Below are 18,045 nucleotides of genomic sequence, written 5' to 3'. Positions count from 1 at the left end.
TGTCATCCACCAGCACTCCCAGGTCCTTTACTGCAGAGCTGCTTTCCAGCAGGTCAGCCCCCAGCTTGTACTGGTGCATGGGGTTATTCCTCCCTGCGCTTGCCCRTGTTGAACCTCATGAGGTCCCTCTCAGCCCAGTTCCTCAGCCTGTCCAAATCTCTTTGATGGCAGCACAGCCCTCTAGTGTATCAGCCACTCTCAGTTTGGTATCACCAGCAAACTTGCTGAGGAGGCACTCTGTCCCCTCATCCAGGTCATCGATGAATAAGTTGAACAAAACTGTTTCAACAGTGTTGAAAGCCTTGCTGAGGTCAAGGTAAATAACATCCACTGCTCTCCCCTCATCTACCCAGCCGGTCATTCCATCACAGAAGATTATCAGAATTGGTGAAGCATGATTTCTCCTTGGTTAATCCATGCTGACTTTTCCTGATCACCTCCTTTTCCTCCACATACTTACAGATGGCATCCAGGATAAGCTGTTCCACCACCTTTCCAGAGATGAAGGTGGGGCTAACTGGACTGTATTTCCCTGGGTCCTTCTTCTTGTCCTTTTTGAAGACTGGAGTGACATTGGCTTTCTTCCAGTCTTCAGGCACCTCTCCTGATCTCCATGATCTTTCAAAGATCATGGAGAGTGGCCTACCAATAACATCCACCAGCTCCCTTAGCATTTGTGGGTGCAACCAATCAAGGCCCATGGATTTGTGGGTGTCAAGTTTGCCTAAATGATCTTTAATCCTATCCTTCTCAACCAAAAGAAAGTCTTCCCTTCTCCATAATTTCTCTCTTGTCTGCAGGGTCAGGGATTCCTAAGGGCTGGCCTTAGCAGTAAAGACCGAAGCAAAGGCAGCATTCAATAACTCTGCCTTCTCTGCATCCTTCGTCATCAGGCCCCCCGCGCCATTCAGCAGCAGGCCCACATTTTCCCTAGTCTTCCTTCTGTTACTGATATATTTGAAGAAGTCCTTCTTGTTGTTCCTGACATCACTTGCCAGATTTAATTTCAAATGGGCCTTAGCCTTCTTCATCGCATCCCTGCATACTATGACAGTGTTCCTGTATTCCTCCCAAGTGGCCTGTCCCTTCTTCCACATTCTGTGTACTTTCTTATTCTGTTTGATTTTTGCAGTTTTGCTCTTCCATGCAGGTCTCCTGGCCCCTTTGCTTGACTTCTTACTCATAAGAATGCACCAATCTTGAGCTTGGAGGAAGCGATCCTTGAATATTAACCAGCTCTCCTGGACCCCCTTTCCTTCTAGGGCCTGAACCCATGGGATTCCTCCAAGTAGTTCCCTGAAGAGGCCAAAGTCTGCTCTCCTGAAGTCCAGGGTTGTGATGTTACTTATTGCCCTGCTTCTTCCATACAGGATCCTGAACTCCACCATCTCACGGTCACTGCAGCCAAGGCTGCCCCCAACCTTCACATCTCCAACCAGTCCTTCTTTGTTGGTTAGTACAAGGTCCAGCAGCACACCTCCTCCTGGTGGCTGCTCCACCACCTGTGTCAAAAAGTTTTCATCGATGCTCCGCAGGAGCCTCCTGGACTRTTCGTGCCTAGCTGTGCTGTTTTTCCAGCAGATATCAGGGTGGTTAAAGTCCCCCTTGAGAATCAAGGCCTGTGATTATGAGGCTACTTCCAGCTGTCTATAGAACACTGCAGTGACTTCCTCTTCTTGGTCAGGTGGTCTGAAGTAAACACCCTCGACAATGTCACCCATGCTAGTCTGCCCTTTAATCCTCACCCATAAACTCCTGACCAGCTCATTGCCCCCTTCTAGGCAGAGCTCGATGCATTCCAGTTGCTCTCTCACTTAAAGAGCAACTCCACCACCTCACCCCCGTGGCCTGTCTTCCCTAAAAAGCACATAACCATCCATGGCAGCATTCCAGTCATGTGAGCTATCCCACCCTGTCTCTGTGATTGCAATGAGATCGTGGCCCTGTGACCACAGGCCAATCTCTAACTCTTCCTGTTTATTGCCCATGCTGCATGCATTGGTAGGTCTCCAGGTTTTATGGTGAGAGAGTGGCCTAGCAGTAACATCCACCAGCTCCCTCAGCGCTCRTGGGTGCATCCTGTTGGGGCCCATGGATTTGTGGGTGTCATCTGCATGTTTATAACACTACAGCTTTTTACTCAGGACTGTTATAAGTAGTATAAAAGGCCAAACACACACAGTAGTACCTCTCTTATTTGAGGAGGGAGATAAGAAGTTTTGTGGTCACATAAGCCCAGTCATGAGTCATTGTATAATGACAGAAGTAACTGTGAGCTATATTTTCACAATATGTGTTCACAATTGGTAGAAGTTTAAGCAACAATTGGAATTTTTTTTACAGTCTACAGAGAAAAAAGAAAAAGAAAAAAGAAACACCTTTTTTCACTCATATTTCCTGTTTTCAAATTCGTAAAATTGCAACATTGGAACAGTCACACTACATTTTAAACAAATATGTGAAGTTGTACATAAACTTTTTTGCTATAAGTAGGAATGGAAACTTTTTGGAATTTCTTTTGTATTACTTTTCAAATTTTGATTGTCGTGATATTGGTTGTGATATTGATTCTTTGTTTAGCAGAGTATTTGTGGAGTAGCTGGGAGGGCTTTCTGCCATTCTTTGTTCTCTAAGGAATAGCTATGYTTTTATGTGACAGAGAGATTAATTATCTCCATGTAGGAGTAGGAAGGATAATCTCTTTTTCTGCAGGGTGAATGAAGAGTCGTTCCCTGTTGAACATCCTCATAGCTATCAATAACTAAGGGAATTAGTCTCTCTCCCTCTCTTAGTCTGTCTCCCTCCCACAAATATCCTGGGCACACACTGTTCRGCAAGGCAAAAAGAACTGAGTGCTATTTCCTTTTCAGCCAAGAGGATCAAGATGGATCAGAAATGAGGCATTTTGTTGGTCTAGTGCATTCACAAGTCAGTTTAGAGTTACTGCTTCCAAACTTGGAGCTCTGTGGTTGCAACGTCGTTATTGCTACAGCCACTGTTACTGAGAAAAGTCTGGATTTATACGTCATATTCTTTAGCAGATGTTCAGTTACTAGTATAGATTGATTGTTTTATTGTTGTTCTGTTTGTAAAAATGTGCCAGTGACAGGAACTGGTAGTGCCTTTGTCACCTTCAGTGTCCAGGAACAAAAAACTTGCTAATCTGCTGTCATACCTGATCAACAAACCAATACATTTAAAAAAAAAAAAAAAAGGTATGCAACTGACTCTCACTTCCTCCTCACTATATCCACTGAAAACTTGATAAATCRAGTTTTAAAGTCACATTGATGTACAACAGACACCTATTTCTTTGCTCTGAGATTGATGRTGAGTAATCTCTAAAACCTAATCCAAGAGTTTTTGAGATCATGTTACAGGGCCTTGTTTCCTATTACCAGCCTGAACTATACTTTCTCTAGCTTGTAGGACCCTTTTGCAGCTTTATATAGCGACTGAAATATTCATCTTTAGCAAAATGTTGGCAAAACAGATCATAGAATCATAGAATCATAGAATCGGTAAGGTTGGAAGGGACCTCCGGAGATCATCTAGTCCAACCTACCTGCTCAGCAGGGTCACCTAGAGCATGGTAGACAGGGCTGCATCCAGGCGGGCCTTGAAGAGAAGCAGACTCCACAACCTCTCTGGGCAACCTGKTCCAGTGCTCCGTCACTCTCACAGTGAAGAAATTCCCCCTCACAGTCAGGCAGAACTTCCTGTGSTTCARTTTCTGCCCATTGCCTCTTGTCCTGTCACAYRGGACAACTGAAAAGAGTTTGTCCCCRTCCCCTTGACACCCTCCCTTCAGGTACTTGTACACATTGATAAGATCCCCCCTCAGTCTTCTCCTCCCCAGGCTGAAGAGGCCCAGCTCTCACAGCCGTTCCTCACAGGGCAGGTGCTCCAGCCCTCTGATCGTCTTTGTAGCCCTGCGCAGATGAATTCCAGAACAGGAGAGTGCCTACTTACTTACTTTATTAGTTTTCCAAGTAGTGAAAGTAACAAAGCTTCATTCCTACTGATTTCTTTCTTTCTCTCTCTATCCCTTTTGTTTTTTAGAATAACCRCAGATCTTACCTCATATCTTTCATAGCCACCTCACACACTATTTCCTACTCCTACTATGTCCTTAACCACTGCCCTCACAACATTTCTAGTTTCTCCTTAGATCCCCGAGATTGCCACACCGTACTGCTCACTCCCAGCCATGTTCCCAGTTCTCTATCATGACTTTGGCTGGGTAAGAAACAGTAGCTATATGTATGTGGGTTTGCCAGTTCACAGACACATATTCACTTGCTAATTGGTTTCCTGTCCTTGGGATAARAATACCTGAAACTTCCTGCTTTCCTCTACACAGGAATACTTCTTTGGACCCTCCTCTAGCTGTCATTTTTCCTAAAATTTAAAGAACTTGGTATCTTTGAGATATCTATTTCTGTGTCAAAGTCTGTTGAAATTGGTCGATCATTTTGAAAAATTACCATGGAGCAGACTGATATGCAGATACCTGAAGAAACTCGTCTAAAAATGGTAAAATGACAAAATAAGGCTTAGAGARCTAAAAATGCATGCAGATTAGCCTGTCATTAATTCTGTATAAAATAATAGAAAGGTTAACTTGGTATGCATTTAACAAAGAATTAGAGGCTAAACAGTACATTTTTGCAAGCAATTGTTTCATGAACCTTAGGCCTCAGATCTGTTACCTTTCTATATCTATGTATGGATAAGGTTAGAATGATAAAGGCAACTATAATGAATACTATAATGTATGTATTTGCTTAAGTCGGTGTGACTTAAAAGCACATGAGAACATGATTTCAAATTGGAATGAGTAGGGTTCACATTAAATATATTAAAAACTGTCTTCTAAATGGATAAGAAAACGAGGAGTGAATGATCGATGTTTAGCAGCACCTACCAAAAACTTGTCCATATCTTCAGTCTTATTTAAGAGCTTTATGAATGAGTGACAGTATATAATATTTTCAGGCTGGGTTTTCAGTGACTGATTCAGTTTGCCTAGTCTTTGCAGACATRTAGGGTAATAAATAGCGAGTAGGACAGATTATCATTATATGTTGATCTGAATCATTTGATCAGAATTATCTCATTCAGCTAAGCGTGTTTTAATACAGAAGAATATATTTGAGAATCAGAAATAGACTCTACACAGAGGATAGAAGAATTTCTGTCTTTAAAAGCAGAGATTCAGAAGATGTCTATGTGTGCTTGCACATGAAAAACATGCTTGATAGCAGGAGCCTGGGAAACTTTTCAGTCTTCCAAACAAGAGTCAGAAACTGAAAGTAGATTAATTTAAGGTTGAAATTAAGGCAATTTTTTGGAACAAAGCATAGATAAATATGGAAAAAGCTTTTCAGCAGAGATGTTGAGTCATTATTTTACTTGCAGTTTTCAAATTGTGCCTGCCTATCTCTCTATATATAGTATATAAATCTAAATATAAAATATATTTATTTTGCTTATAAATGATGTGATACCTAAAAAATTCCAAAAGTGGGAGTAAACTAGAACCAGAATTAATCTACAGGCTTCCCATTATACACTGAATCTTCAAATYGGTTAGACGTTGCTTCCGTCTGTATCATCTGCATAGTAGATGAAATATGGATTCTGTTTTGAGAGGGAGGAGGACAGGTTAGTGACTGGTTTTCCACTAGCAAAAAAAAATAAGGCTATTTAATGAATTGTTGAGAAAATATATTTGAAGTCTTGCAAAGTGAAATAAACAAGAAGAAGATTTAGAGCTGCAATGTTTCCGTTTGATACAGGGGAAGCTTAACTGGCATCATGTACCAGACAACACCAGCAGTTTTGGCTTTCCCTCTGCTAAGAGGAATTGCACAAATGCTAAATCAATTCCTTTTCAGAGCGATACTAATTGCCTTTTTTCCCGAAGCACCATATCAGACATTATCCTTAGCATCTCTTTTGAGCTGAAAAGCTTAGAGAAACTTTAAAAGGCAAACATAGAAAAATGATACAGATGTAATATTTTTTAGACAAATTGTGTCAGATAAGGGACTAAGTTCAGACTGACTTTAATGTGCAAGTGGGAGAAACATCAGTTACTTAATGAGGATGAAATTTATCTCCTTTCAGAAAGCCAATATGAGTCTATGAAGCCATTTCTAAACCTAGGGCTTAAGGAGATTTAAGGGGCGTAATGGTCTTGTGCTATCTTTCTGCATGGAGTCAGTGTTTCATTGCCGGTGACCTSGTCCCATGCTGCTGATTTGTAATAAGACTTAGTATGAGGTATTTGGGGTATTTTTCATTCTGGAGCATGTCTTGGCTTCTCATCCTCTCTATGTTGGGCTAGTACAATATCTGAAGAAAAAATCTCTACTATATTTGAAATATTGATTTAGCCCTTCCTTTCCCAAATCCTCAATAAACCTTCCTAGTGCCTGTGTGATAGCRTTATATGTATTTTATTGATATTCACTATCTCTTGAAAAAGGTACTTAGAGGAGACAGACAATTTGGATCAGCAGGAAGCTACTTCTGGCTGCTCCATTGCATTGCAGCCAGTAAGGTCATTTCAAGCTGTTTTGCTTCTGAGAAGCTAGCTGAAAAAACAGCAGAAAGTTTGGTAAATAGCAACATGTCTTTCACTAACTCATTTCAAGCTTATGACATTTATCTTCCAGTACTTAAAATCTGTTTTAAACCTGCTTTGTCCATTCTCTTGAGATTTCTATGGGTATTCATTTAGCCAGACAAATGATTAAGATTCTTAGAGCTGACAGGAATAATACTTTAGGACCTCATTTTGAAAATATATTCATATGTATGCATATGTGTGTTTGAAGTGACTTTCAGAGTCCACGTCTCCTCCTCTTGCAGTCTATAGTCCTTTCATAACTGGACACATAAATGTAATATTCATTAAAAAACAGTTACTTGGAAACGCCACTAGTCATTGAGTTCTACTGATAGCAGTCATCTTTGTCCATTGGACATTGATCTCGATACTATCGTTGCATTTTGAGAAGGAGAGGAGATATCCTCCAAAATATATACATATATATATATATATATATATATATGTATGTATGTATGTATGTATAATATATATTTGTAATATATATTTGTAAGGCCATGCTGAAACTAGTCTGCATATTTCAAAGGTAATAAGAACTTCTAAGTGAACAAACTGATGTCCTGGAAACTGCAGCCTGACCCTGAAGGTCCTTGAAATGTTACGCTGAAATTATTTGAACTCTACAGAACTTCAGCCAAATTAATATCTGCAAACCAAAAGTAGACAAATTCAGACTGGAAAAAAATATGTGAATTTTTAAAGTGAGAGTAAATATCACTTGGAAGGATAAGGTGTTTTTTCCATTATTTGAAACTTTTGAATGATTATGCACCTGGTTTAACCCAAGTATGAAATTCACTCAGTGTTCACAAGGCAAAGCTCAGTGGCCTACATTGTACGCTAGCTGATTATAATCATTCTACCTGACTTTAAAAGTGTATATTTCTATGAAGCTGCTGAAAGGTTGCTGAAATGTCAAATTTTGCACATTTCACTAAAAAAAAAAGTGAGAAGATAGTGAGTCTGTTCTGACTGTGCTAAATTAAAACAAAAACATGTTGATACATACTTTCTTTTTCTAGAAATTATTCTTTTCTCTTTAGACATAGAAAAAGTTTTATCATAATAATTTTCCAGTCCTCCTGGGTGCATCTTGCCCTCACATCAGCAACTCATCTAATTGACTTCTTGGAAATGATGTGGTGCTTAGAGGATGTTCAGGTAGGGTGTTGACTGCAAAGCATGGAGGATTTACAAAAGTTCAGGATATATTTCTACACATTCCTAGGCAAGCAAAAATACCTTTTRCTTGCAAGGAAATAGGTAGAGGCCCCTGAAGTTTGAATGTCACATTTTATGACTGCATGTATGTTTTGTGCATGCAAAAATATATTGCAGTAGGATTATTAGAAAATCGTTTTATGTAGAATTGATTAGAAAGTCAATACTGTTTCTAGCATCACCATTTTTTACTTTAGCTGTTTTGTTTCTACTATATGTATAGCTTTTGTTCTAGATTTTTTATTGCTGCTTGGAGAATTATTGTTTTGAAATGTTACTTTCCTGACATCTCTTGATCCAAGTGGTCAATTCACATATGTCATGATCCATGAGTCAGCCTGCAGGGTCTGGCAGGACACTGTCCTGCAAACTAGAAAAAACTGCGCACAGGTCTTGACAAAGATGACTACAAAGATGACTTAACAAAAGAAACAAGCATTAAAAGCTAATACTAATTTTCTTGCTGATCATGGACATACAGTAGTAGGCTATATATAATATCATTTTGTTTTTTTAGAATATTTTTATATTCATAAAGAAAAAAAGCTTTTGTTTTTCATAAAATACCAGTAACATCTAAATGACACTAATTGTGTACATCTTTGTTTTTCACTAGAAGAATATTTTTCCAAATGTTTCCAAGAAAAAAAATCCAGTTGATTTTGTCAGCAACCATAGAGTAAAAATCTATGTGGTTAATTCCTCTCAATTAGTGAGAGACTCCATTGGCAACTTCATCCGGAACTTATCTAAGCAAAAGGATATAAAAGCAGAACAGAAAAATAAATACAAAATCACAGAAATGTGATCTATAAAAAAAGACCTTCATTCAAAACAAGCTTTAACAAAAATTTTTGTTCTTCTGGTAGACCAAGTTGTTTTCTCTTTCATATGTTTGATAGCAAGGAGGAGTGTTGTGGCTTCTGCCGCTGACTTCGTGGAAAGTGTTTAGCTGTGCAGGATATTGTGCTGAGCCGTGCAGGTGGAGCCTTCTCCCATAGATGGTGCCATACCTTTAGCTTAGCATTATATCATCATGATGTTGTCTCTCCCCAAGCAGTAATAGCAGGGATTTTGTTCTGCTTAGTGTTTCTGCTTACTCTGGATTATCCCTTAATTCCTGTCAGATAGCTGCAGCAACCTTAAGATGATAAAAACGCTTTTTACCTAAGAAGAAATGTGTTAATCATGTAAATAATCCTGGGCTCAGTAGGTATGTTTATGTTGCACACACTTCAGTGGAATACAAAGATACCAGATTAATTAACAGGCAAAAAGRAGTCTAGCTGTAGCAGTAAGAAGGCTAAGCGTAGCTTCCTAACAGGCTGTATTACYTCATGCTACCTTGCCAAGCCTGGCAATGTACAGACCGCACTTCAAGTTGCATCATTGCCTGAGAGTAATGTCAGTGCCTGCGAAGGRCTGAACGTCTTTAGTGGCTAATAACAGCTCCTGAATTGTAGCTTATAAATGCAACAAATCTTTAGTAGAACTAGAAACTAACAAATATTAGGAAAATGTACTCTTGAGAGAGGGAAAGGGATCACTCAAGCTGCTCAGTCAACTAGTAACTGGCCTTTGCAAGCATATTCTGGCAATGCAACTTTTTTCCAGCTCAAATGTCTTAAAGAATCAATTACTTCTGCAGACTGATGAGAAGATAGTAGAATTTTTYGTCATTCTGGCCAAAACTTTCTTATCATTAGCCGCCTGTGGAGGAAGAGAGTCCTGAATTAATGACTACGGTCTCTTGAGCGACAGAAGAGGTGCAGCCTTCACAGCCCTCATGCTCCTTGGATGCTAARTTGACTGTTGTGACCAATATGTCTTGTACTGATTTATTGGACTTTGATTTTATCCRGAGTCTCTGTGAGAAGTCCTGAGATGCCAAAAACAAAATGTGAGTAAAAGACTACATTTGTATAAAGTAGTGATGGCTTTGGCAGGGAGAGAGAKAGAAAATATTCTTTATCTTAGCTTRAAATAAAATTATCACCATCATTCAGTAGTACCTTTGGGCAGGTTTAAAGTTATGGTCGGGATTRCTGCTCAGCAGAAGTGTTTTGATAGGTGTCTAACAGTTAGATTTGGTAAGTGGTGCATGATCTTGAGTGCAGTGAGAGCCAAATCATTAGGTAAGTATCTGGTTCAGACCCCAAGAATCTTCTAAAAGTAACTGCAATAAGCAAATCTGTTGTCAGTTGACTCTAATCCTCTATACAGAGTCCAAACCACCTCTGGAATATAATTTGAGAGTCTATAAAACAAGTAAGGTTGAAAGSAACTAGTTTAGTAGATATATGATGTTTCTAAACTTGCAGGGCAAAGGTAAGTTGTTGTAGAGAGCCAAATTAATGAAAGAGCTGAAAGCCGTCTGGCCAGAAAAAAACTGTAGAGAACAGCTAAAAAGAAACATAAGAAAAACTGTTCTTACGTACGCTGGCATGTTCTTTAAGYATTGTGTAGCATTTAGGAGAGGCAATATCAGGCATAATCTTATTTAGATTTCAATGGGAAAGTGTTCCTATCATCCCCCATACTGCATTACCTCACCTCAGTACRTGGTGGGAGAAAGCTAAACCATATGTTGGAGGGTGAGCTGATAAAACARTCTTTATTACCTTGAATACCCCCAGCTGTGAATGCCAAAAACTCGAGAAATATGGACAGCTAGAAACTCATATTCAGAGATTTTCATTCCCATGTTTATGAGTAGCAAACAGTCTAAGAAAAACTTCAGAAATGAAATATTTCAGTAAGTTGCCTTTCTTATCTGGACACAGTCTGATCTGGTGGCACCTGGGAAGGGTGAAACAAGTCCCCTTTGGATAACAAGCAGCTTGTTTCAGTGCCACAGCATGCCTTTGACTATGTGTTCATGGGAGGAATAGCAGTGAATATGGACTCATGTACACCAGTAGAATAAGAATTATTGTTCACYAGAGGCTTGAGGAACATGTGGTGGCAGCTGAATGAGGACCACTAATATAGACTAACTTCCTGGTGTAAGAAAGTTATARGATTATCTTGCCAACATGCTTATGGCCCTGGAACCCCTTTGTGATAACAACACAGGCTTTGGAGTACAAAATGATATATTAAGATCAATGTCCAGYGTATTTTGGGGATCTGTGAAGCTCTCTGAGAGCAGATGTTAAGATAGTGGTGTTTCCTTCTGCTGAAAAAAAATACRTATGCCAGCAAAGAGTCAGGAAGGATCCTTGTACAAGAAATATCACTAACTGTGAAGCTTTGAGAGGGAAAGGATCTACTATAGAAATGCTGGCTGGAGATTAGAAGTGCGAATTTATAGCAATCTCCTTTCAGGGTTGTAAGGATGGATTCTAATATGGATAGTTAATACAGTGCTACAGCTTATTCTGGCAGGCTACATCATCAGTGACCTGGGAGAAAAATAACCCAGGTGAGGACAAGAGTTTGTATTTTAAACCTTCAAGTAATAGGAGAGTATAAAATGCAAAATTCAACTTCAGGTTTTGTATTCCAGTCCTTGGCAGGGAACAAGACCTATGAGCATGAAATACACACTGAGAACCTGGAAGCATGGTCCACGTATGGCCAGGAAGGGCTCTGCAGCATGCAGAGAACCTGTGTGCAAAACCACATGTGGTAGCACAATGTTCCCTCTAGTATACTATTACCATACTAGTATATGGGAATAAAGGGAGTGGTGTAGCACCCAGAGGCTRTTCTCAAGCTGCCTTCAAGGCCTCCATGTGGGCCTCAAACTCATGGCTACTCTTACCATAGCATAGAAAAGGCTCTGTAAATGTAGCGAGTTCATTTTTGGAAACTGAAGGGGAACAGAGAAGGGGAGAAAATGGTATATTTTTTACCGGATTAGGGCCTTAAGGGGACTGATGAATATTATAGATTCTTTGCTTGGCTTTGGTTCAAAGAAGCATCTTAAAGCTTGGATGAGTACTTTTTCACTTTTCTAGCTGGGTTAAAAAGCTCGTGAAAATAGGCTTCCTTCAGACGTGTTTCATAATTCCAGATACCAGTCAAAATGGTTGTGCCCAGATATCCTGGGCTTAGTGCTCCTTAGTATTCCTGCTTCTAGCACGAATTTACACCTGGAAATGGTGAGATGAGTACAATTTTGAAACAGGAGGATAAAGCAGAGGGAGAAGCCTTGGTAAGAGTTTGATTTTTGAAATAGGTTGAAAGTCAAGGAGGATTTTCTCTTATTATTTCACCCATCTGCAGGGCTTTCAGTTGGCCTGAGGTGTTTTGGACTTATTCCATAAAGGCTTAATGGACTGACGTGATTACAAAAGAGTAGTTTATAGACCTGAATTTGTCTTTACTCATGCAAATACAAAAGAGTAAGATCAGACTTGGAGAATGAGACCCAGATTTTTTCAGTTATGCCCGAGTCTAAAGATTATATTGTGGGAGCAGAGGAAAAATACAGACTATGGAGTTGCATATGCTGCTTAGAAGTTGAATTGCGTTCCTCAAAGTTAAATATGCATGCAGGCAGGAATCAAAATGCAAAGGCAGAGGTGTGTCAGCGGGAAACAATTAAGTTGTGAATTGTCAAGCAGGGATGTAATACGGAAAACCTGTATCTGCTGTGAACAACTTTATTTGGATTACTCATGGGTGAAACATTTCAGGCTGATTTCCGACAAATACTGTTTTGGAGAACTTCATTAGCATTCCTGTAGCTATTTGTGTTTGCTTTTCTGAAAAAATGTTGCATTTGAAAATGTATCTGCTTCCATATATATCCTCTTTTCCCTTATATATATTGCTTGTTTTTTTCCTGTAGAAGACATTACTAGCTTTTTCTTGCCTTTAATGAGCTTTAGCTCATTCCAGTTTAATCTTACTGGATTTGCAATACCGTTAAAAATATGCCAGGCTGTATAAAATGCAAGAATCTTTCTTATATAGAGAGAAACAAGAAAACAAGATTCCAAGTACAGCTGACCAAGGTGTTTCTGACTGCTTGGAAAAACAACAGAAAGCTGCTGTAGCCTCTGGAGGGTCAGTCRGGAGGCTTAAGCAGAGAGGGCAGAAAAAAACTAGTGCTTGCTCTTTAAGAAACCCCCTGCACTGCTACAAATTATTTGTTTTTCATTAACGCTAAAAGAACATCTTATCCTTTCCTCCTAATGTCATTTTCATGATTTTAAAGTTTYGTTTTGATAGAAATCTAGTTTAGTTCTCCTTTTGAAACAAGCGTTTCAAAACTTAAGAGACTAAAGTAAAGAGACTTTACTCAGTAAATGTGTCAGTATGTTCTAATTAATGAATTATCCATTCAGTTCTCTAATAGTTCCATTTGTACCTAACCTTTCCCTGTGAATTATTTATATTACAATATTTCTTTATCAGCAAGCTGCCGTTTGCATGAATTTTACATTATTGTTCCCATTATTAATTGTACTTTTAATAACTGTTTAGTGCTTGGCCTCATCAATAAAGCAAAATGGATGGTCGCCATGAAGCATTTAGTTTCATCTTAATTCTGTATCTCTAACATCATTGCTAATAGCACAGGAATAGATACYTGATAGTAGTAGTAGCAGTTCTTTCTGTTTGTGCATTCCTTTGCCTCCTTTCCCCTCCTGTATTCCTGTATCCCGCAGTTTGTTCTRTAAGAGCAACAGATGTTTCCCTGCTAATGACTATTTAAATAACCAAATTAACTTGCTATTGTACTTGCTCCTTTCTGTCAAAGAAAATGACTGTGAATGAAATCATATTAGCGCATTGGAAATTCCTATGAATCTTAACGTTTTATCGGGTACATTCTGTGTGCATTAATGAAAGATTKTACACTTCTTAATGTAAAACTGATGCTATCTATACATACTTCTGGGGGATTTGTGAGGTCATTAGAGTTACATTTGCAGAGAAATATATGGACTTTTCTCTCACATTATCCTTTCCCATGCTAATAATGCTATTTTTGAGCTCTTGTTCAGCGTGCTCATTTATATTGGAAGGTTCTCTTATCCAGTATCTTTCTTATTCATCGAGCTTTCCAAACTTTTCATTCCCTAAGGGAAATGAACTCTGTTTTGTCAGAAATACTTAAACCGCTCCTGCAAGCACACGAGAAGTTACGTTTTCAGCTGTTAGTGTTGTCTCCAGGGATAGCGGTCACTGAAGGGCAGCCCAGAGTGAAAAGCAAAGATGCATGGTGCAAAGGAGGACACCAGTTTACACCCTGCCTCCTCCCCGTCCGCCGTGCCGTCAGCTGCTCTCTCCACGAAGGAGGATCCCAGCAGTAGTGTTAGTGTTTTGGCATCCAGGCATCCGAGCGGAAAGAAAAGCAGTGATGTTTTATTCAGGAACACTCTCCAGAATTGTAAGCTTATCCCATATTTCTGCCGACTGCTTTCCTGGTATTTTTCTCTGGAAAAAAAAAAAAAAAAAAAGACTGGTCAAATTCGCAGGAGCTGCCACCATAATTAGCACCCTGCCGGGGGCTGCGGGAGAGGCGCCGCGAGCCCAGCCGACCCCTTCCGAGGACGGAGAATCCCCCGCGCTTACTGAGCAAAATCTCCACGCCTCAAGCCCGGCGGACTTTAGAGGTTTAAAGAGGTTGTTTCTTTCAGAATCAAGTATTATTTCCATAGCCTACACTTGCCTGGTTTAGGACAATTTTCTTTCAAAGGTGAATGTTTGACAACATATATTTAGGCTTAAACTAACTACTGTGTTTTGATACACTTTGCATTTAACTTAAATATTTGTAATATTTAACCAATATACTCTTGATGATTTAGTTCGGAAGGAAATCGTTGGACTAGGAAGAAAACTGTTATCTGTGCATCCAGAATCAAAGTCTGCTGAAACGATTAAACAGCTTTACACAGCAGACAAAAGAAATGTTTCTTCATTTCAGTTTAATTTGRTTCAATAACCAGTAAATTCAAAGTTAGGGAACTGTTTAGAAACCAAATAAGCYGAAATGTCATTATCTTTTTATGATCTGTGAATAAATTCGCAGTATGGGATGCTGAGAGTTATGAATTCATTCATTTACTGTATGTAATATTCACTTTGGTTAATAAATAATGTTTAAATATAAACTAGGTTTGATACATTTTTCCTCTGTATCCAGAATATTCATAGAAAAATTATTTAAAAAATAAGCACATTTAAAGTGCTGGCTTTCTGCATTTCAGTTGAATTCCCATTTCCATCCAAAGCACCTTGATACAAATCATAATAAAAATTAATCATCTAGTAAATAAGATATATAATTCACTTCCAACATAATGATGTGCAAGTGTTAAGCATGTGAATAACTATACTCAACCATATCAATGCTTAAATGGGAATGTAAGATATTTTTCTGGTTAGAAAGTAACAGATATTAGTTTAAAAATTACATTTAAATGCAAATCAAATAGTTCATCTACCCATAACAATCAAAATCACTTTGAGAAAAACAAAAATACACACCCAAAATAAGTATTAAAAGGTTTCTGTAAAAAATATTTTTTACTATTTTCATATTTTCAGGTGAATATGAACTATTTTTATAACAATAAGTTTGAAAATACCACAAAAGTAAAGATATATTGATTTTTTTGTGGAAAACATTTGAAAGGTTTTCCAGAAATACTATAGGTCAGTGCCTTACAAATGAGCAGTTCTGGGATAAATGGGAGACACAGTGGTCATATGAATATTAATTTATTATTCCTTTCTTTAAGAGCATCAAAATTCAGAATTTTAATTCTGTAGAAAATTCCAACATTCCAACATTTAATCCCCAGTTGGAATAAAATATAGCTTTGATGATTTCTACAAACTAAAAACTCTTTTTAAAATGGTGGAATTATTGAAATGGCCGACATTTCTCCTTCAGCATTAGACCACAGTCTAAACTTTGATTTATCAAGAGTTACGTTAATACAATAAAAATAAAAAGCTTTCTGCATTTGTGTTGCTAGTTTTGACAAAATATCTCTGAAGATCCCACAAAGTGTTTGGGTATCAGAGGATCTGTGGCTCCAGGCAGAAATTTGTTCCACCTCAAAACTTTCAGTTAACTCTGTTCTGTGTCCAATCTGTCAGGCTATCAACTTCAGTAGCCATAACATATATCCATAGAGTTGTATTTTAACATGTAGATATWTTCTCACATTTTATTTGATTTAGTGTACTCTATATGTAAAAGTTGCTGATGTTTTAATTAGGCTTAATTGCTTTATATCGAGCTTTTTAATGACTTATCGAAAGCTGAAAATTCATATTCTTTAAAATGATAACTGCAGTAGATCCTGTTAAATCACACAGATGCCGAAGTGACCTATTCCTGACTTGCTCGGTGTTGTGAACTAATGAATTTGTTTCAAATATGAATGTGCCAGAGAAGTGTTTCGGAATGTGGTTTGCTGCCCACTCTTGGTCATGTGTAACTAGCAAGCGCTAATGTGTTTGTAAGCGCAGKGAAGTCTCAGCAGTAGGGGGTCTGGCCCTCATTGCTGGCTGAACTGAAGGAGAAYGAATGGATTTTCGTATGTGAGTTGTGAAGAGTGCATTTAAAGCAGCGAGGACCTCACCRGTTTAAAACAAGTGCTGGCATGCTAATTACACCTTAAGTGCATCTTCTGTTTTCTCCTAGGTCTTACTGCTGCAGCATCTCTCGTGTCCCTGGCTTGGGCTTTGGCTTCCTACCAAAAGGCCCTCCGTGACTCCCGTGATGACAAGAAACCCATCAGTTATATGGCTGTTATAATCCAGTTTTGCTGGCATTTCTTCACAATTGCAGCAAGGGTCATTACTTTTGCTCTGTTTGCCTCGGTTTTCCAGCTGTACTTTGGGATCTTCATCGTGCTCCACTGGTGCATCATGACCTTCTGGATCGTCCACTGCGAGACAGAGTTTTGCATCACTAAGTGGGAGGAGATCGTTTTCGACATGGTTGTGGGGATAATCTATATCTTCAGCTGGTTCAATGTCAAGGAAGGAAGGACACGCTGTAGGCTTTTCATTTATTATTTTGTGATCCTTTTRGAAAATACCGCCTTGAGCGCTCTGTGGTATCTGTACAAGGCCCCGCCAATCTCTGATGCATTTGCCATACCAGCACTGTGCGTGGTGTTCAGCAGCTTTTTAACGGGCATTGTTTTTATGCTGATGTACTATGCCTTCTTTCACCCCAATGGACCGCGGTTCGGGCAGTCGCCGAGCTGTGCTTGTGAGGACCCCGCCGCTGCCTTYGCTCTGCCCCCCGAAGTGGCAACAAGCACGCTAAGGTCCATCTCCAACAATCGGAGTGTCACGAGCGAGCGGGATCAGAAATTCGCAGAGAGGGACGGGTGCGTGCCCGTGTTTCAGGTGAGACCCACCGCACCTTCCACRCCTTCCTCCCGGCCACCAAGGATTGAGGAGTCTGTCATTAAAATCGATCTGTTCAGGAACAGGTACCCAGCCTGGGAGAGACACGTGTTGGACAGGAGCCTGAGGAAGGCAATCCTAGCTTTTGAATGTTCCCCTGCTCCTCCACGGCTACAGTATAAAGATGATGCCCTTATCCAGGAGCGCTTGGAGTATGAAACCACATTATAAGCAACAAAAAAAAATACAGCTTGAAGAAAGCTCCAACGTTACAGTTCAAGTTAAGGGTTGACGGTAGGGCTGTAAGAATAACTAAACTGCATACTGCAAACAGAGCAACAAGCTGTAGTGTTCTTAGTCTGGCTATCATCATGATTATCATTTGATYCACTGTGTGCAGTCTGTCTGCAGGACCCTGATACAGCAGCATCACCTGAAAGCCTCAAAAAAAAAAAAAAAAAATCCGCATATCCACATCCACACACATACACACACACACCAGTTACTTCCGCTGGGGAAACTAACCCACGACTCTTTGCTGCTATGAATCTCTGACTGCACCGTACTCACAATCAAAGCATTAGGAAGGTTCTGATCAGGGCTTTCAACTTTAGCCAGTAGTGCATTTTATTTTAGAAATGAATGATTGATATTTGCATATTCAATGGCAAAAAAAAAAGAAAAAAAAACTTGTCAAAAATAACAGAACTGTATCATGCAGTGTTGCTGTTATGAAAACTGGTTTCTGGGGGAAAAAAAATAGGAGCATAGTAGACCTCAGCATGCCCGCAGATAAACCATTCACTTTAGAATAGGTTTGCAGAATAGTTCTTAATTAAAAAGATACATCATCA

General features: G+C 39.2%; 1 protein-coding gene across 1 annotated transcript in view; it reads left to right on the top strand.

Annotated features, from left to right (window-relative positions):
* XKR4 (XK related 4) overlaps window positions 1–17,422 on the top strand; it is a gene marked incomplete at its 5' end in the record, with an annotated part of 216,206 nt that extends 198,784 nt beyond the window's left edge. Inside the window, one exon of the mRNA XM_085313527.1 lies at window positions 16,476–17,422. Within this exon, the coding sequence (XP_085169653.1) occupies window positions 16,476–17,422 (947 nt within the window). The remainder of the gene's footprint in view (window positions 1–16,475) is intronic.
* Between the last annotated feature and the right edge of the window lie 623 nt (window positions 17,423–18,045).

The sequence above is a fragment of the Rhea americana genome, unplaced genomic scaffold (assembly GCF_003343005.1).
Source record: "Rhea americana isolate MKP2758 unplaced genomic scaffold, rheAme1 scaffold_39, whole genome shotgun sequence".
Classification (NCBI taxonomy): Eukaryota; Metazoa; Chordata; class Aves; order Rheiformes; family Rheidae; genus Rhea; species Rhea americana.
The sequence above is the reverse complement of the archived record's forward strand: the minus strand, read 5'-3'. Positions and strand labels throughout refer to the sequence as shown.